Below are 21,001 nucleotides of genomic sequence, written 5' to 3' on the forward strand. Positions count from 1 at the left end.
GAGTCAGACTTCAGACGCACGTGTGATGTTGTTATACGATTTTCTTCATCAAATCCCAATTGATTCCGTAAGTAAATCACACAATTCGTAATATAAACAGGCTTTTATTGTCTCATAGTTTAACCATATTACTTTTGAACGATCATGGAGTGCACCAGGCCGGTTATAACGCTTGGAAAAGTGGGACATGTTTATAACTTGTTGACTTGTCCGGAAAGCTTATAATTTTTTTCTATGTCAGTGCAGTATCAGTATTGCAGCATAGCCAGCTGATCAATATTGCAAAACAATCACGGTAAACTTTACATGATACAAATTTATACAATGCGCAGGGCTGTCAACTTTTTGGACTTGCTTGGCGTGAGACAAGCATGACAAGCGGCGACTGTACCAGGATTTGCCGACTCAATGGGGGGGGGGGTAGGAGCAACAAATTATTCATGACGATGCGTGAGATTTTGCTCATTTTCCAGCTTTTAGCTTGAGATTTACTACATAAGCGTGAGATTATACTACCTTGGCGTGAGAAAGTGACCCAGTGCGTGCAGCGTGAGACTCACGGCCAATGCGTGAGAGTTGACAGCCCTGAATGCGTACATTTTTCAATGTAAAATTAGCATTTTCAGTAGTTTTCGGTCTTCTCCAACAGTGCTCGAGGAAACGATGAGGCTTTTTTTTTTTTTTTTTTCATATGTGAGATTCTGAGGGATAAATCCCCCTAGAGTACCACAAAAAGACTTGGAAGTGATGCTTGTTCTCTAATAAACTTATTTATATGTATGAAGATTTCATAAATCATTCCAAAGTCTAACAAAATTGAAAAATCTAAAAAAAAAAAAAAAAAAAAAAAAAATCTGACAAATCCCAGAAATTGAGGAGGGAGGGGCGAGAACCAAAATATTAATTTTACACTAACACGGCCTTAATGAGGGGGGGGGGGGGGAGACCTCTCTGATACAAAGATGCCCAGCTCGGCATGGAAGTCGAAGGGGCCTATGGGGATTTTATGGAGTTGGCATACAGTTCCCTGTAGTTGCAAGGGTATCCGAGACCCGGTCGTACAATTAGTAGCCCCATTGATGTTGATGAGGTACATTGTATGTGTACATTCATAACCTCATTAATATATGCGAAACCTGTGATCCAATCAAAAGAAATTGATTGCCTGACCGCGCACTAATTGCGAGGTCATTAATAACTCACAACGACTCCTGACGTGCTACAATGACTTCTGCGCGCGCGTGCATGTATAAAGCTAAGCGTTATTGCAACGCATGCGCCTACGCGATGCCACCGCGTTTCTGTGATTGGTAGCTCTTGTTGTCGGCGCGAATGTTAAAATCGCAGGGTTGATTTTTTGTAGGGTAGGTCACAACAATAATTAAAACTGGTTATATTTTAACAACGTTTTATGGCATAAAATAACATAAAATGCTATTTTGATTTGTTCAAATTATTAAATACGACGGTAATGAATGACAATAATAACTTTGCACCATCTATTTTGAGTTCATTGTGTGAAATTGTCGGGTTTTGTTTTGGGCCTTGGTATTTTACCCTCCGATTTCACACAATGACCTCAAAATAGATGGTGCGCAGTTATTATTGTCTAATTAAATACCAACAAAGAGAACAGTTTTTGCAGTTAATTTACCGTAACTATATTCCACATTGTTATTTTCAGGTGTCATCCAATAATGGAAAGTTATAGTTGCCATTATACCAGAATAGGCCTACTGCAAATTGATGGAGTGTGATTACTACGTTTATGACTAAGTATCGGTATGTAAATGCAAGTTTATAATTAACAATGTGTTGCAATCTAAAAACCAATATAAATTCTAGACAAAAAAAAACAACTTTTCTACTGGGCCAACGGTCCCATGAGATTTTTTGTGGGTAAGAAATATAAAAAATCCTGACAGACCATCCCTACCAAAGTCCTTCCGCAGTAGAGCAGGGTTTGTTGATGTTGTCGTCTAGAATTATTGTTTTAAAAGTTTGCAACACTTTATTGTAAACATGAAAAAAAAATGGTAACTAAGGCATGCATTTTCGAGTTATTTTGTATCTGGGTACCCTACACATTTTTCGGGCAGGTAATCAGGTACCTGAAGTTGCATAATTGTGTCCCTGGACCTAGAGCTAAATGTTAGGATCATTTATGACTGACTGACCCCCCCCCCCCTCCTCCCGCAAAAAAAATTAATCTATCACAACATTGTTTTTGTCAACCATGAATGATCGTCATATTAACTATTTAGCATAGGTCCAGGGACACTCCAAAACCAAGAAAATAAATAACATAAATAATTTTAAAAAAAACAAACAAAAAACATGATGCTGACTCTCTTACCTGGGTAGTGAAATCTTGGTTGGGTACCGGTACCCGAAAACCGGACCGAAAATGCATGTCTTAGCGGTGCCTCAACAATGGCAAGATGGGCCAGGAACATGAGCCTGGATCTTGTCTGGGACTTCAACATGGGGCCAGGACTTTGCAGGGATTCACCATTCAAAGAGTTCATCCTGTGGACAACGACTAAGTCACTTGGGAAACTTCACCGTGGGCCGGGATTTAGTCGGGGACTTGTGTTGGATTTGTAACACTGTCCATGTCCCTGTGTTGCCCAGGGGACAGTGCAGTGTTACAATAGAGAAGGTGCATTGCAGCATTATACAAAGTAGATGGGGGAATATTAATAGAAGCATATTAATGAAACTTCCATTGCATTGGTTAGATATGTTTGGGTTCTTACAGTATCGGTTTACAAGAAATTAACTAATTTCCATTTTTATCCTTTTCATTTACACATGATGCAGGTGTCCAGAATTTGATATTGATTCAGCATGAGTGTGGCTTGACATCGCTGTATTCCTGACGCCATTGGGCACCGATCTGCTTTGTTACCAAAATGGGACTTGTTTGGTCTTTTAACAATACGAGCACAGTCAATTACAATCATGGATGTACATGTACCATTTATATGCAGGATCCATTCAACCAACTACATGTACTTGTGTACCAAACACAGAGCCATGTATATACACACAAATTCCATATTCTGGGCCATTTTTTACATCATCGTTGGGCAGGAAAAACCTCCTATGTGTCATTGGCCCCTGAACATGTTTAAAGCAAAACCTCCTATGTAACCTTTTTGCGGTTTTGTTTTAAACATGTTCAAGGGCCACAAGTACATAGGAGGTTTTTCCTGCCCAGTGACGATATGTAATTATGTTAACATTATAAAAAATAAGCGCCCACCCAAAATGACTTTCTTACGCTCCCTGGGTTGTTAATGGAATGAATATGGTAGGAGAAAATTGTTCACAGTGGACAGATATGGTGGATTGTTGAAAATTGTAAAATATTCCTGTTTCAAAGGAAAATATTATAAACTATTAAAATTTAGTAACAAGTTAGACAATCTGTCTTCAGTTCCAGTTACATCGTACTTTGTGTCGTTCACCCACACGGTCTTTGTATACCATGTATACTGCCTCTACATGTGTGTATTGACACTGTCAGCTATGGGGGACTCTTTTGCGAAATTCAGCAACCATACATGTAGCACCTACAGGAACAGAAGAATGGATGAGAAGACAACAAACCAATTTTATTTGAGAACATTATGGAGAAATAATGTCATATGCAAGTATACCCCAGTATGCTTGAAAAATGAATGTGCAGCAATTTACAATGCATGTATTATTGTACAATGCACTTTGAATTTAGTAAAGGGGGAAATGAACATACCAACATATATATACATATGTACACACATACATGTGAACATATTGAGCTAAATCCTTGCTCCACAAATTCATTTAGATGGATCAAAGAAATACTGATACAACTTGTGTCAACTTTTTTTCAGGAAAGCCCATGCTTTAAGGTAACCCACCACATGGGTAGCATCATGTGACTAAATTGTGCCAGCTGTGTTTTCAGGATTTTTTTAAAATTCATTTTATTGAGCCACAATCAATGATAAAATTGGAAAACAAACAAATTGTGTATTTGTATCTTTAATTCTTTAGTGATTATAGCGATAACATTGAAATTGAGAATTTGATTTCAATGTTCCGTGCCTTTTACGCAAAGCTTTACGAGGCCTAAAATCTCGATAAATTCCTTCATTTCAATGTGCCGTAGCTTTATCGGAATATTAAAATGGAGAATTTTATCAAGATTTTAGGCCCTAAGTTTTTACAAAAGGCCTAAAATCTCGCTTAAATTGAAATTGAGAAGTTTTAATTGATTTTAATGTCCCGTAGCTTTTACCCAAAACTTACGATGCCTAAAATCTTGAAAAAATGCTTGATTTCAATGTGCCGTAGATTTTACGGAACATGGACAATTTTATCAAGATTTTAGGCCTCGATTTATTAGGCCTTATCTCTCGATAAAATTGAAATTGAGAATTTTAGTTGATTCCAATGTTCCGTAGCTTTTACGCAAAGCTTTACGAGGCATAAAATCTCGATAAAATCCTTGATTTCAATGTGCCGTAGCTTTTACGGAACAGTAAAATCAAGAATTTTATCAAGATTTTAGGCCGTTTAAAGTTTTATTAGACTTAAAATCGTGATAAAATTGAAATTGAGAATTTTAATTGATTCCAATGTTCCGTAGCTTTTACGCAAAGCTTTACGAGGCATAAAATCTCGATAAAATCCTTGATTTCAATGTGCCGTAGCTTTTACGGAACAGTAAAATCAAGAATTTTATCAAGATTTTAGGCCGTTTAAAGTTTTATTAGACTTAAAATCGTGATAAAATTGAAATTGAGAATTTTAATTGATTCCAATGTTCCGTAGCTTTTACGCAAAGCTTTACGAGGCCTAAAATCTCGATAAAATCCTTGATTTCAATGTGCCGTAGCTTTTACGGAACAGTAAAATCAAGAATTTTATCGAGATTTTAGGCCTCTTTAAAGTTTTATTAGACCTAAAATCGTGATAAAATTGAAATTGAGAATTTTAATTGATTCCAATGTTCGTAGCTTTTACGCATAAAGCTTTACGAGGCATAAAATCTCGATAAAATCCTTGATTTTAATGTGCCGTAGCTTTTACGGAACAGTAAAATCAAGAATTTTATCGAGATTTTAGGCCTCTTTAAAGTTTTATTAGACCTAAAATCGTGATAAAATTGAAATTGAGAATTTTAATTAAATCCAATCTTCCGTAGCTGTAAATCAAAGCTGTACGAGGCATAAAATCTCAATAAAATCCTTGATTTCAATGTGCCGTAGCTTTTACGGAACAGTAAAATCAAGAATTTTATCGAGATTTTAGGCCTCTTTAAATAGGGGGGTGATCTCTGAACCACTTTGTGAGGTATTTTTTCAAAACTTGTGGAAATAGTTGTAGTGGCATTGTGTTAGTGGGAAAATGCCTTTTGTTTCATCCCATTTGGTTATTTTACCCCCTGGACATGGGGTCTGAAGATATCGAGCTTTTTTGCATGTTTTAGCACAGGCCATATAGGGCCAATACAATAATTATTTCTATGTTATTTTTGTAACATCACTTGTTATTAAATCTTTTACAAAATGGTATCAATGTATATCGGAAAGTATTTTCATTCTTTTGATATCAAAAGCGGAAAGATCCAACACCCCACTTGACATCACAATGACGTCATAATATAAAATTTAGATGTCATATTTGTGGGTTGCACCAATTAAACGCATGGAAGGTGGTGCGCAATGCTTTTTTTCCACCCCATATTTATGTGTACCCCAGGGTCAATTGTGTGTGTGTGTGGGGGGGGGTGGCAATGCTTTTTTGGCAGGTCGAAAAAAGAGGGGGAGGGGCAAGCGATTTTGGCACATATCTTTTGGGCACCACGTTTCTATATTATGCTCTAAAAGGTGTAGGAAAATGTTCAAATATGCAAAATCACTGTTCTGGCATTATATGATAAGACAATCTAAGGTTTTAAACTTGGGTTCCCCAAAATCATGTATGTGTAAGGGGGGGGGGGGGCAAAGAATCTTTTGTTTTGGGCATGTCAAAGGGTGGTTGGGCAAAGGTTTTTGGGGCAAAGGGGGGGTTTTTTGGCACAGCCAAAGGGGTGGGGTGGGCAAACGATTTTTGGCAGACCATTTTGGGAATTGACCACCCCGGGGTACACATGATTATTGCACCACCCCTTATAAGGAATATACTCTTAATTTCGGCGTCTTAGATCAAGTTTCTACCATAAACAATATGCCCAAATTTGTGTAGGTGTAAAATGTATAGATTAGAATTGGGTATTTTATGTTCCATATTTGAAACAAACAATCTTAATTGCAATATTTCGTGCCCAAGAACCAAAACTGGGTTCTATACTCTGAAAACATTGGGGTACAAATATACAAGTTCCAAAGTTGGCAATATGGGTCTGCTTTAATTGCATATTCATGACTTTCTTGTGATGGCCTTCAAGAGATGTGGCTATTTTCAGAAAAAGAGATGGGTTTTTTTGTACTATGCTTGAAGAATTTAGGCAAATATGAATAAGTGGCAGATGTATGATTTGTTTATGGATGACATTTGCTGTAATCAAGGAAATTATGTAAATGACTCCACACATGTGGCCAAAATTAGAAATGAAATAACCCCAAGAGGTCAAAGTTCCATTGATTTTAGTAGTCAGTCTCTCTCTCTGTGTCAGGTGGCGCTGTGTAGCGCTGCTGTGGTCTTCACAAGAGTACGCCATCTCACTCATTACATTACATTACATTACATTACATTACATTACATTAGTCCAAGATGTTGGTGGACGTCCTCTTCCTCGTTTGCCTTCCATGGCCCCTTGCAAAATCTGTTTTTCTACACCTCCATGTTTCCTGACAATATGGCCAAAGTACTTCAGCTTTCTCTCCATTATGCCGCTTCTGATGGTTAGACTTGTACCAATCTTGTCAAGGATCCAGGAATTTGTTCTCCTGTCTTTCCATGTCACTCGTAGAAGCCTCCTGTAACACCACATCTCAAAAGCATCTACTCTTTTCCTATCATTCTTGGTCATAGCCCAAGACTCGCATCCATAAGTGGCAATGGAAAACACAGTTGCACGAAGTAGGCGTACCTTGAGGTCAATGGATAGGCCTCTGCTTTTCCATATGCTTGACATGCCCTGCACAGTTGTCCTTGCAATAGCCAGTCTTCTCTTAATTTCAGTTGTGCTGTCACCACTGTTGTTAATCATTGAACCCAGATATTCAAATTGTAGTCAGTATAGTATTATATTATGGGTGATAATTGGTTGCGAGCACATTTATAAGGGATCCAATGCTGAAGGTCGGTAGAACCTTCATATGGAACATGGGGAAAGTAAAAGATAATATTCAATAAAATGGCTGAAAATAACTGGACAATTTCCATGTAAATCTTCAAGGTAAAATTGCCCGTCCCAGGTCACTGTTCAACAATTTTACAGATTTTCATGGCCTCTTCTCATGGATATTTCATTGGTTTCCGACCTCATATAGGGCCACCTCTCGACCGGAGTAGAGTGGGTGGTTACCCAGGCTGATGTACAAGTTGCATCCACCCCCCCCCCGATTTTTTGTTTACATTTTTTTTAATCATGACATATTTCGCCACTACCAATGATTACCTACACTGATTTAATTCAATTAGGAAATGTTTAATAATACTCTTGTGGAAGGGGTTGGATTAGGGAGTCAAAATGTTTTCCCGCCGCATTTCAACTAATCTTTATAATTAAGAGATTAAAATTCAGAATCCAACCAACCCCTACCATGAAAATATTTCTGAATATTCCATCAGAAACATCAGTGATTCTTATTATTCATTAGTCTGAGAGCACTGAAAACAATTATCATAAGTTAAATCACATAATTTATAGGGAGAGTTTCAAAACACATCTGCCGGTTGCTCGCCAGTTCCGCCCGGTTCTACCCGGTTATATCCGGTTTGCATTGTTCTAAACAATATGGAATACGGTTCAACCGCCACTATACTGCCAGTCAACCAGTGGCTGAGTTTTGAAGCCACCCATAAATTTTAATTAGCTAACATGCAGCCTATATACTGTACATTACAATGCACTAAAATGGGCAAAAAACGGGAAAACTTCAGAAGCCATGTCCAGGGGTAAAATGTCCAAATTGAATGAAATAAAGGCCATTTTCCCACTCACACCAAGTCACTACAAAGATTTTCACAAGTATTTTAAAACTTTGGTTCGAGATCACCCCCCTACTTTAAAGTTTTATTAGACCTAAAATCGTGAAAAAATTGAAATTGAGAATTTTAATTGATTCCAAAGTTCCGTAGCTTTTACGCAAAGCTTTACGAGGCATAAAATCTCGATAAAATCCTTGATTTCAATGTGCCGTAGCTTTTACGGAACAGTAAAATCAAGAATTTTATCAAGATTTTAGGCCGTTTAAAGTTTTATTAGACTTAAAATCGTGATAAAATTGAAATTGAGAATTTTAATTGATTCCAATGTTCCGTAGCTTTTACGCAAAGCTTTACGAGGCATAAAATCTCGATAAAATCCTTGATTTCAATGTGCCGTAGCTTTTACGGAACAGTAAAATCAAGAATTTTATCGAGATTTTAGGCCTCTTTAAAGTTTTATTAGACCTAAAATCGTGATAAAATTGAAATTGAGAATTTTAATTGATTCCAATGTTCCGTAGCTTTTTAAAGCTTTACGAGGCATAAAATCTCGATAAAATCCTTGATTTTAATGTGCCGTAGCTTTTACGGAACAGTAAAATCAAGAATTTTATCGAGATTTTAGGCCTCTTTAAAGTTTTATTAGACCTAAAATCGTGATAAAATTGAAATTGAGAATTTTAATTGATTCCAATGTTCCGTAGCTTTTACGCAAAGCTTTACGAGGCATAAAATCTCAATAAAATCCTTGATTTCAATGTGCAGTAGCTTTTACGGAACAGTAAAATCAAGAATTTTATCGAGATTTTAGGCCTCTTTAAAGTTTTATTAGACCTAAAATCGTGAAAAAATTGAAATTGAGAATTTTAATTGATTCCAATGTTCCGTAGCTTTTACGCAAAGCTTTACGAGGCATAAAATCTCGATAAAATCCTTGATTTCAATGTGCCGTAGCTTTTACGGAACAGTAAAATCAAGAATTTTATCGAGATTTTAGGCTGTTTAAAGTTTTATTAGACCTAAAATTGTGAAAAAATTGAAATTGAGAATTTTAATTGATTCCAATGTTCCGTAGCTTTTACATAAAGCTTTACGAGGCATAAAATCTCGATAAAATCCTTGATTTCAATGTGCCGTAGCTTTTACGGAACAGTAAAATCAAGAATTTTATCGAGATTTTAGGCCGTTTAAAGTTTTATTAGACCTAAAATCGTGATAAAATTGAAATTGAGAATTTTAATTGATTCCAATGTTCCGTAGCTTTTACGCAAAGCTTTACGAGGCATAAAATCTCGATAAAATCCTTGATTTTAATGTGCCGTAGCTTTTACGGAACAGTAAAATCAAGAATTTTATCGAGATTTTAGGGCTCTTTAAAGTTTTATTAGACCTAAAATCGTGATAAAATTGAAATTGAGAATTTTAATTGATTCCAATGTTCCGTAGCTTTTACGCAAAGCTTTACGAGGCATAAAATCTCGATAAAATCCTTGATTTCAATGTGCCGTAGCTTTTACAGAACTTTGAAATCAAGAATTTTATCGAGATTTTAGTCCTCGTAAAGTTGGCCTAAAATCGAGATAAAATTGAAATTAAAAATTTAAATTTATTTCAATGTTCCGTAGCTTTTATAAACTTTACGATGCCTAAAATCTTGAAAAAATCCTTGATTTCAATGTGCCGTAGCTTTTACAGAACTTTGAAATCAAGAATTTTATCGAGATTTTAGCCATCGTCAAAAAGCTTTACTAGGCCTAAAATCTAGATAAAATTGAAATTGAGAATTTATTGATTGTTCCGTAGCTTTTACGCAAAACTTTACGATGCCTAAAATCTTGATAAAATCTTTGATTTCAATGTGCCGTAGCTTTTACAGAACTTTGAAATCAAGAATTTTATCGAGATTTTAGTCCTCGTAAAGTTGGCCTAAAATCGAGATAAAATTGAAATTAAGAATTTAAATTGATTTCAATGTTCCGTAGCTTTTACACAAAACTTTACGATGCCTAAAATCTTGAAAAAATCCTTGATTTCAATGTGCCGTAGCTTTTACAGAACTTTGAAATCAAGAATTTTATCGAGATTTTAGTCCTCGTAAAGTTGGCCTAAAATCGAGATAAAATTGAAATTAAGAATTTAAATTGATTTCAATGTTCCGTAGCTTTTACATAAACTTTACGATGCCTAAAATCTTGAAAAAATCCTTGATTTCAATGTGCCGTAGCTTTTACAGAACTTTGAAATCAAGAATTTTATCGAGATTTTAGCCATCGTAAAGCTTTACTAGGCCTAAAATCTAGATAAAATTGAAATTGAGAATTTATTGATTGTTCCGTAGCTTTTACGCAAAACTTTACGATGCCTAAAATCTTGATAAAATCTTTGATTTCAATGTGCCGTAGCTTTTACAGAACTTTGAAATCAAGAATTTTATCGAGATTTTAGTCCTCGTAAAGTTGGCCTAAAATCGAGATAAAATTGAAATTAAGAATTTAAATTGATTTCAATGTTCCGTAGCTTTTACATAAACTTTACGATGCCTAAAATCTTGAAAAATCCTTGATTTCAATGTGCCGTAGCTTTTACAGAACTTTGAAATCAAGAATTTTATCGAGATTTTAGTCCTCGTAAAGTTGGACTAAACTCGAGATAAAATTGAAATTAAGAATTTACTTTGATTTCAAGGTTTCGTAGCTTTTACGCAAACTTTACGATGCCTAAAATCTTGAAAAAATCCTTGATTTCAATGTGCCGTAGCTTTTACAGAACTTTGAAATCAAGAATTTTATCGAGATTTTAGCCATCGTAAACTTTACTAGGCCTAAAATCTAGATAAAATTTAAATTGAGAATTTATTGATTGTTCCGTAGCTTTTACGCAAAGCTTTACGATGACTAAAATCTTGATAAAATCTTCGATTTCAATGTGCCGTAAGCTTTTACAGAACTTTGAAATCAAGAATTTTATCGAGATTTTAGTCCTCGTAAAGTTGGCCTAAAATCGAGATAAAATTGAAATTAAGAATTTCAATTGATTTCAATGTTCCGTAGCTTTTACGCAAACTTTACGATGCCTAAAATCTTGAAAAAATCCTTGATTTAAATTGATTTCAATGTTCCGTAGCTTTTACGCAAAACTTTACGATGCCTAAAATCTTGATAAATTCTTTGTTTTCATGTTGCCGTAGCTTTTCCAGAACTTTGAAATCAAGAATTTTATCGAGATGTTAGTCCTCGTAAAGTTGGCCTAAAATCGAGATAAAATTGAAATTAAGAATTTAAATTGATTTCAATGTTCCGTAGCTTTTACAGAACTAAAATCTAGATAAAATTGAAATTAAGAATTTAAATTGATTTCAATGTTACGTAGCTTTTACAGAACTTTGAAATCAAGAATTTTATCGAGATTTTAGGCATCATAAAGCTTTACTAAACCTAAAATCTAGATAAAATCCTTGATTTGTAATGTAAAATTTTATTTGCTAAGACTAAAATCTTGATAAAACTGAAATGAAGAATTTTAAATAACTTAATAGCCAGCCACCCAGCATTTCCACTGTGTATAGATTAAGCTTACCTACATGCTGATGCTACAGTCAATGTAGGCTAGTGTATAAATCACTGTAGAAGTCCAGATTTAAAATAAAATATAAAATAAAAACACTCGAAAATGTCTCAAACGTGTTTATATTACTAAAATTTGTGAAATAGTATGGCTATTCTGACACAAAAACCTAAACGGTTTCAACAATCAGACGTGTTTGTATGCATTGTGGTGGTCTTTACACTGCGCCGTAACTCGCGGCTGCGGTGACATGCATAACACGCGCTGTACGTAGATATGCGAATTGCCCCGTACTATAATGGCGATTTCATCCGTAAATACTGAACAAATCATGCCAAATTTATTCATCTTGAAGTTCTGTCCCCGGCGCACTTTTAGTATTATTGGAAAGTGTGTAGTGCTCTTTTCCATTTCCATACCACACATTCATATTTCTTTGTTGTTTTTTCTTTAAATTGATGAAATTCTGTACACTATTCTCGGTAAATTGAAAATGTTAATATTGTGCGCGCTATCGGCGGAAAACACGTCTGCCGCGGTATGATTTCAACGTACAATTAATAATTTGTTTAACTCTTAATATTTATTATATAGCAATTTTACAGCAAAATAAAGTTATTACTACATGAAAATTGAAACGTTAGGTAATTATTTATTTTATTCTTTGAGTTTGATGCATTTTTCCATCTGCAATTTTGTGCTTTCGTTCGTCTTTGCTTGCGCTGCGGGGAAGCCCTTGTTTACGTCATTTGTGTGACGTCACAGTAGTGCTTTCGCGAAATCCCTTACTGGAGGAAACAATTCACTCACCAATAAATCCAAATACTTTATTATCGAAAATGCGTGTATTGGCGATGCCGTGCACACGTGCCAAGCACAAGTCACCCAATTTCGAAAATTGGACGTTGAATGTACACTCTCATGAATATTGATTGGCAACATTTTCCAATATGTCAGCGCTCAAATCGGACACAATAGAACAATAGACCATGCAGTGCGTTGCCGACAAGTGCCTTATTTTGTAAGTTGTACGCAACTGTATGTAAACGCATAAGTAAATATCGACACGAGTGACAGGAGAAATTATGATCCTTGTTATATCATGTGAGGGCTAGTGATATATTGTTCCTTTGTATTGATTGATCGATAAATGTTAATTTTAGGGACAGTTGGCTAGTCTCATTCACAGCCGATTTCTGTAAGTCCTAACATTCATAGTTCGCAATAGACCATGTAGTCTGGGCGCGAGACTAAGAATCTAAAGCTATCTAGGTTGCGTTTACAAAGTAATGAGGTGAAGATTCGTTGTTTTAATTTAACTGATGACGAGCACACTTCAAGCAAGTGAAATATGCAATTATAATAATTAAAATGATTGATATATATGGTTTCAGACCTTACTGACCATGAGCACTGATGCATAATAGTGGAACGAGTACAATGGGAACAATGGGACATGGCGCGGCGTTATACCAAAGGATTAAACTCTCATTTTCCAAAAACATGGCTTTGCCACTGGACCATGAGAAGTAAACTACCATCTTTTATCGTCACTGGGCGGGAAAAACCTGTACTTTTGGCCCTTGAACATGAATAAAGCTTTGTAGGTGTAGACTTTATGTTGAAGAGTTTGCTTTATCCATGTTCAAGGGCCAAAGTACATGCAGCAAAAAACTCATCTTTACTTTTGGCCCTTGAACATGGATAAAGCCTTATAGGTGTAGACTTTATATTGAAGGGTTTGCTTCATCCATATTCAAGGGCCAAATGTACATATGAGGTTTTTCACGCCCAGTGACGATATGGGGAAAGAAGTTGCTATTTGATCATGTTGTTCGGCTTCATTAATCTCTTAGAAACATAATTTAAACATAAGTGATGTATAGCTCGACCCTGGTCGATGAACAATTTATACAATGAAATATGTTTTTCGATTCCCCAACATTGGCAATTTTCTTTTCTTCCTTATTTTATTTCACTCAGGTAAATTATTTAAAGTTCGCCTAGCGGATGGACCGTCTTCGTCAGAAGGCCGTCTGGAGGTTCTCATCCAAGATGAATGGGGTACTGTATGTGTTGATAGGAACTACGGCCGTGTTTTCAATAACTTCGAAGCGGACCTGGTCTGCAGGGAGCTTGGTTTTGATATAGCTATTGAAGTTATAGGTAGAAATTCATCCTACGGAACAGGCACTGGACCTATTTGGTTGTCTGATATTGACTGTACCGGTGAAGAGACGTTTTTATGGCAATGTTATTACGAGACCAACTCCGAATACACGAACTGCGATCATTCTCGAGATGTAGCGATTCGATGTGCTTCAGTGAAAGGTAATCTTCACTTGCAGCTTATAACAAAGCGTGGGGGTTACTAGTGTGCATGGAGATGGAAGCAGTGTTAGTTTGTGATGCGTGTTCTTACTAATAATGTTTACACTTTAATACGGGGGTAGCATATAAACATCTAAATAAAAAGTAACTAGCCCCCTTAAATAATGGCCATTATTCAAAAACGTATTATAAATGTATTACAAATCTGTAAAATGCGTTGGAAGCAGAATTTATTTTTGCACATTTTGACACCTCATTTGTAGCAATTGACTTAATATTGACGTCAAAGCGTACATTTAAATCAATGTAACCCAAGATTTTAAAGTTGCAGTAAATTCTATTGATTTGTATTCAGTAAAATGGAAGGAAATCTGTCTAATGATATCTGAGTGTTTTTGTATTGTTGTAAGTGCAACTTTCAAATCTGGACCTCACTGCATTACATTGTCCGGTGTTTTATTGTTTGTAATAAATTCTGCTTCCAACATTACAGATTTGTAATACATGTACAATCAACGCTCTGCAGGGTCTATTGTTCTATTGTTTCCGATTAGAGCGCTGACATATTGGAAAATGTTGCCAATCAATATTCATGAGAGTGTACATTCAACGTCCAGTTTGCGAAATTGGGTGAGTTGTGTTTGGTAGGTGTGAAATACATCTGACTGGGCGTTTTAATTACGTAACGAATAAAGGCATTGACATCGTCGAATGGCTGCCCAGTGCTGTTATGTGTTTAGTTATTATATAGGCCTAATAATTATCATTAAATGTATTCATCATTCCTTTCTTTTCCCTTCTCTGTACTTATTCTTTCCTAGGCCTACACTTTATCACTCCCTCGCTCTCATTGTCCCCTCTCACCCTCCCTCTCTCATTCCCATCATTTTCCTTATATTTCTATTTATCTACTTGTCTTTATTATATCTTTTTATCTCTCCCATCCTCCAGCCCTCTCTCATTCTTCATACCCTCTCCTCCCCTCTTCCTCCCTCCTCCCCTCCCAAGACTTCTCACAGAGGTGAATCTGCCCCTACCCAACCCCCTCCCCTCTTTGGGTACGCCACTATTTCTATACCTACCTACCTACCAGTCAGCTTCATGCATTTCTGCACATGCTGCCTGGCTCAAGAGATGCTTCCAAATCCTACGGTCCAAAGCTGCAACCTCAGCCTCCTTTACAGTCCACCCTAGGTCCAGCCTTGAGATGTCTCTGTGGATGACGTCTCTCCATGATGTCTTAGGACGACCAGGTTTGCGTTTCCCATGGGTTGGCTTCCAATGATAGAGCCTCTTTGGGGTGCGGTCTCCATCCATTCGTTGCAGATGGCCAAACCACTGTAGGCGGCGCTTTCTGATAACTGATGTGAGTTGGGGCTGTTTGGTCTTGGATCGAATACAGCTATTTGATATATGTTGTGACCATATCACTCGAAGAATTTTGCGTTGGCAGCGCATGTCAAAGGCATCAAGTCTAGCCTCGTCCCTCTCTGTGAGAGTCCAGCACTCAGCGGCATAAAGGAGTGTGGAGATTACACAAGCATTGTAGAACTTCAGCTTGGTCTCCATGTTGATGTTACGATCCTTCCACACCTTGTCCAGCTCTCTGAAGGCTCCTGTGGCTTTACCGATTCTGTTATTCAATTCTTTGACAATGGACCCGTCAGCACTGCAGTAGGCACCAAGGTACTTGAAATGGTCAACTACTTTGATGAGACCTTCATTGCCTAGGTGAACAGCTGGTTTTGTAACATTGGATCGGCTAATGGTCATGATCTCTGTCTTCTTATAGCTCATCTGGAGTCCTAGTTTACCGGCAGTAACACGGATGGCTTCTGTTGTCTCTGCCATCTTGACATCAGTCTCTTCAAGGAGAGCTATATCATCAGCATAATCCAGATCAGCTAACTTTTCTTCTGGATATCTTGAACTCCTCCTTGGCAATAGGATTAATCCTCTGTTGTTTTCATCAACAGCCCTCTTCATGATGAAGTCAATGGCTAAGCCAAAGAGTAATGGAGACCAGATGTCACCCTGTCTGACTCCGGTGATGATCTTGAACCAGCTAGAAAGGGTCCCTTCTGCTTTCACTGCACATATTGTGTCCCGATATGAACTCCTTATGATGTTAATTATCTTGGGAGGTATTCCATAGATGCGGAGAATTTCCCACAGGGAGGGCCTGTGCACTGAGTCAAAAGCAGCCTTGAAGTCAATGAAATTAATGAGGCAGGGTAGCTGTTGGTCCAAACACTTCTCAATGATCTGGTTTAGGCTGAAAATTTGGTCTTGACAAGAACGGCCCTTTCTGAAGCCTGCTTGGTTGTCTCTCATTTTCAGGTCCACTTCATCTTTTACTCTCTGGAGTAGAATGGTTGAAAACACTTTTCCAGCGATGTCAATAAGGGTGATGCCTCGGTTGTTACTACAGTAGGAGAGGTCTCCCTTCTTTGGCAAGGGTAGTATTATGCCTTTTCCCCACTCTGCTGGTGTAACCTCGTTCTTCCATACATGCTGGCAAATACGGAGCAACCATTCTCTGATGACATCTCCGCCATCCTTTAGGATTTCGGGAGTGATATTGTCTACTCCTGGAGCTTTGTTTCGTTTTAAAAGACCAAGGGCTTTATCAACCTCCTCCCTAACTGGTGGATCCATATTGATGTTTAGTTCTTCTGCTTGGGTGAAGACAGAGAAATCTATGGTTTCCTCAGGTTCATCAGCATTGAGAAGACCTTTGAAGTACTCGGACCATCTCTGAAGTCGTGCAGCTTCATCCTTGATGATGTTGCCATTGACATCTCTTATCTGAGATGCTCTCCTGGAGGTTTTTCCAATTAAGATGTTCTTCATTTGATATACTTCTCTCATGTTGTTACTTCTGGCAGCAGACTCAAGATCATCAGCAATCTTACTGTACCATGCTTTCTTATCATTCCTTAGACTTGCTCTTGTCTGCCTATTGAGCTCCCGATAGTCACTGCCAAGTGATGGTTTGGCTCTCTTTCTCCTTGATATCAAATCCCTAGATTCAGAGGAAATCCATTCTTCTTGCTTCCCTTTCCTGTATCCGAGATGTTCTCTTGCTGCCGAGTTCACAGTATCAGTGAAGTTGGCCCACTCTTCGTTAATATCGGAGGTATCGTCCAATTCAGCAAGGATGTTGAATTTGCCGCCAATTGTAGCATTGAAGCTTGCAAGTATGTCTCTGTTTGACAGGTTTGAGGAGTTGAACTTCAACTGCTTCTTTTGTTGTTTCAGGACTGCCAGAGATAAGCGGACGGTTGTGATAGCAAGGTTGTGATCGCCTCCAACATCAGCCCCTCTGTATACTTTAACATCTTTCAAAGAGTTTCTCCATTTTCTGTTAATCAAGGTGTGGTCAATCTGGTTCACTGTTTTACCATCTGGAGAGTTCCATGTCAGCTTGTGGATGTTCTTGTGCGGAAAAAGTGAGGAGCCAACAATAAGGTCATGTGCGAGGCAGAAAGTCAGAAGTCTGATGCCATTGTCGTTTAGGGCCCCTACAGCATGGCAGCCAAGTGCAGGTTTCCATGTATTCACATCATCTCCCAGTTGAGCATTCATGTCCCCAACTACAAGTTGTATGTCATGTTTAGGGATGTTTGATACCACATCATCCAGTTGGTTATAGAAGGCATCCTTATTTGCAGTATCACCAGGACGGGTTTCACTGTTGGTAGGAGCATAGCATACTACTATGGTGAGTTTCACATGCTTGCAGTTGAATCTTGCTATGAGCAGCCTGTCAGAAATGCATTCATATGACAGCAGGGATTTTGCAGCTGTGTGGGATAACAAAAGGCCGACGGGTTTCTCTCTTCTGCTGGTGTCTGGACCGGAGTGTATGATCTCCCAATTCTTGTGTCTACTCCTTCCTTGGCCTGGCCAGTGCAGTTCTGTCAGAGCGACTAAGTCCAACTTATATCTATCACATTCATCAATCAGCACATCGATCTTTCCTGGGGCATTGAGGCCCTGAACGTTCCAGTTTCCTATCTTAAGTTTGGTTTTTGTGATGTTTATTGAAGTTGTTTCTTTTGGGTTGTACCTAGTCTTCCTCCCTCTCATCGAGTTAGTGGCTTCCCTGGAGGGGCTTTCACCACTACCCTTCATATGGACTGGTTTAGTCTGAGGTGGCTTTTCGGTACGAGTTTTGGTAGTTTCTCTTTTGTCAGGTTTCGTAGTGAATAGGTTTTTTACACTGGATGGGACACTAGCCTGTCGCAATAACCTATGCCTGGATGATGTATTTCAAGAATACACCTTGGTTAGGGGAATCCAGATAGGCTGCTCCCCCTTTGGACACTGTGGTAGTTAGAAACGAGCTGTTATCAATGTGTCCTTACTCACATAATCACGAAAACAAGGGGGGAACCCTTGTTGGTTTAAATTAGGGTTTTCCTTCCCATACCCAGAGCCCCGTCTGTTTCCTCAGGCCGCAAAGCCTGAGTTATCCGCCTGGTACCAGCTAGGAGGTGGGGTTGAGTTGCAAGCAGAGTGGCGATTATGGACAAGTGGGCTGATGGAATTGCCACCTGTACATACAGCTGGGAGAGTTAAAGTGAAATTAGAATGAAGAAGAGTATAAAGGGGGAAGGCATGCAAGGAGAAATGCAGGGGTGAAATAAAACAGAGGTGAAAAATAAAGAGGAAAGCAAGCTGGAATTGCGCTTCTACAAGCCATATACCAGGCACTATTTCTATACCAATCTCCTTCTTAAAATAAAATGAAGTGGAAATTTCTTAAAAACAACCTTTATAGGCCTATACTTATACTTACATGTATACGTATAGCGATTACCATTATAGTGTAATATAGATATTTGGACTGGACATGGCAGCCTTCATACATTCTAATGTGTAATCGATCACCAAGAGCATTCAATTTATTTAAATAAAGCCTCCTTATTGTCTTCAGACCCACACAAGCACACATTTGGGATACATGAGTACAATGGTACCACTTTATTCGAAACAATGGTACCACTTTTATGAATAGCCTGTCGCAACTTCTAATCGGCATCAAACGAACAAAAGATTATATAATCTATTGCGACTCTATTTCTATTTAAAAGCTCTTTGTGTACAATAGTCCGTTTTTGAATAATGACCATTATTTAAGGGGGGTTAGTTACCTTTTTTTGAGATGTTTATTACACCGTGTCAACCGTGGCAGACTTATAAAGAAACAATGTTGCTCCAAAAACAATAGAAAACAAGCTTAAACTATAAATTAGCCCTCAATAGAGGACAGGGCCTGAAGAATGAGGGTAATTATGAGTATGGGTGACGGGTTCTCGATAACATAATCTCTTGCTAACAGGTTACTCTTGCTTTCTTGCCCTGCGGGGCCCTTATATTGGGTCCAACTTGGAGCGTTTAGTCGTCGTATGGGAGTCGCCGGCCTCGGGCCTGCCGGCGTGGCGGCCTTGATGTTTTTGTTGATACTGGGCCCAGTATGAGTAACCTTAAGTAGCAATAAAAATATTTTTTGTATTGTAAATGTAAAAAAATTGTAAAAGATTCTAACATACTTTGGGACACCCTGTATTCCAAAGTCAGTAGGCTCCCCTATCCTCTCACCAAATGAATGTTGTTTACTTCCAGTTTATTACTGCAAGTTGGGAATTAGGAATGCATTAAGTAATCCATTTTTATTCCACCCTGTATAACTTGAAGGCCACCCTGTATAATGAGTTTAAATGTATATATGTCAATTGCTTAAGCCTTCAGTTTTTCAAAAATGTATAATTTTGCTAGCTTAAGGTTGATAATAATTGTGGAGATAATCTAATTAGAAACTCGATTGGTATAAAAATTCATAATATTTGTGATGTAACGCTAAGGGTGGCGAGTTCAGGACACACGGTCATATAGAATACTCATCCCAGCACAGTATTTACCGTGTCAATACGATCGCATGCGCATTGACACAATGTGTTTCGTGTACATATGAAATTGTGTGTATTGGGTCCTTTGTGTACACCACATAGAGGAATATAGTTATCCACAACACGTTTTATCATAGCGTTAATTGTAGTTGTAGGCTACTCATAGACTAATCACCTAGACTTATGAGTGACAGGTAAAGCCACGTGTCCATGTCGATTTTGACCGGGTTACCGGAGTTATACCCAGCTAGCCAAAATACGTTTTTAGAGCGTTAAAAAAACGTTCCACTTTGGTTGCGAAAACGTTTCAATCTCTCTCTCTGTGTCAGGTGGCGCTGTGTAGCGCTGCTGTGGTCTTCACAAGAGTACGCCATCGCACTCGATCCGATGCCAAGTGTGTTGCACCTTGTATTCCCTGGTTAGAAACCAGCTTCACGTCATTAGTCCAAGATGTTGGTGAACGTCCTCTTCCTCGTTTGCCTTCCATGGCCCTTGCAAAATCTGTTTTCTACACCTCCATGTTTCCTGACAATATGGCCAAAGTACTTCAGCTTTCTCTCCATTATGCCGCTTCTGATGGTTAGACTTGTACCAATCTTGTCGAGGATCCAGGAATTTGTTCTCCCGTCTTTCCATGTCACTCGTAGAAGCCTCCTGTAATACCACATCTCAAAAGCATCTACTCTTTTCCTATCATTCTTGGTCATAGCCCAAGACTCGCATCCATAAGTGGCAATGGGAAAACACAGTTGCACGAATTAGGCGTACCTTGAGGTCAATGAATAGGCCTCTGCTTTTCCATATGCTTGACATGCCCTGCACAGTTGTCCTTGCAATAGCCAGTCTTCTCTTAATTTCAGTTGTGCTGTCACCACTGTTGTTAATCATTGAACCCAGATATTCAAATTGCTTCACCTCCTCAATCTGCTGTCCATCTATCACAAACTCATCACTTTTTCTCTCTCTGTCTACAACCATTATTTTTGTCTTCTTTGTGTTCAGGAGAAGGTGTTTTTCTTCACTGGCCTCTTTGATGCGCT

The 21,001-nt window shown here is 38.0% G+C and overlaps 1 protein-coding gene and 1 long non-coding RNA gene across 3 annotated transcripts in view; both read left to right on the top strand.

The window, feature by feature from the left end:
- Positions 1–21,001, top strand: part of LOC140146474 (lysyl oxidase homolog 2-like) — a 35,439-nt gene that overhangs the window by 9,682 nt on the left and 4,756 nt on the right. For both annotated transcript variants that reach the window (XM_072168333.1, XM_072168334.1), the window contains exon 3: positions 13,699–14,046. In XM_072168333.1, the coding sequence (XP_072024434.1) occupies positions 13,699–14,046 (348 nt within the window). The remainder of the gene's footprint in view (positions 1–13,698; positions 14,047–21,001) is intronic.
- LOC140136370 (uncharacterized) lies at positions 14–4,014 on the top strand. The gene is made up of 3 exons (XR_011856654.1): positions 14–67; positions 1,685–1,782; positions 2,824–4,014. It is a non-coding gene; the product is annotated as an uncharacterized lncRNA (long non-coding RNA).

This window comes from Amphiura filiformis, chromosome 2 (assembly GCF_039555335.1).
Source record: "Amphiura filiformis chromosome 2, Afil_fr2py, whole genome shotgun sequence".
In the NCBI taxonomy this organism is placed as follows: domain Eukaryota; kingdom Metazoa; phylum Echinodermata; class Ophiuroidea; order Amphilepidida; family Amphiuridae; genus Amphiura; species Amphiura filiformis.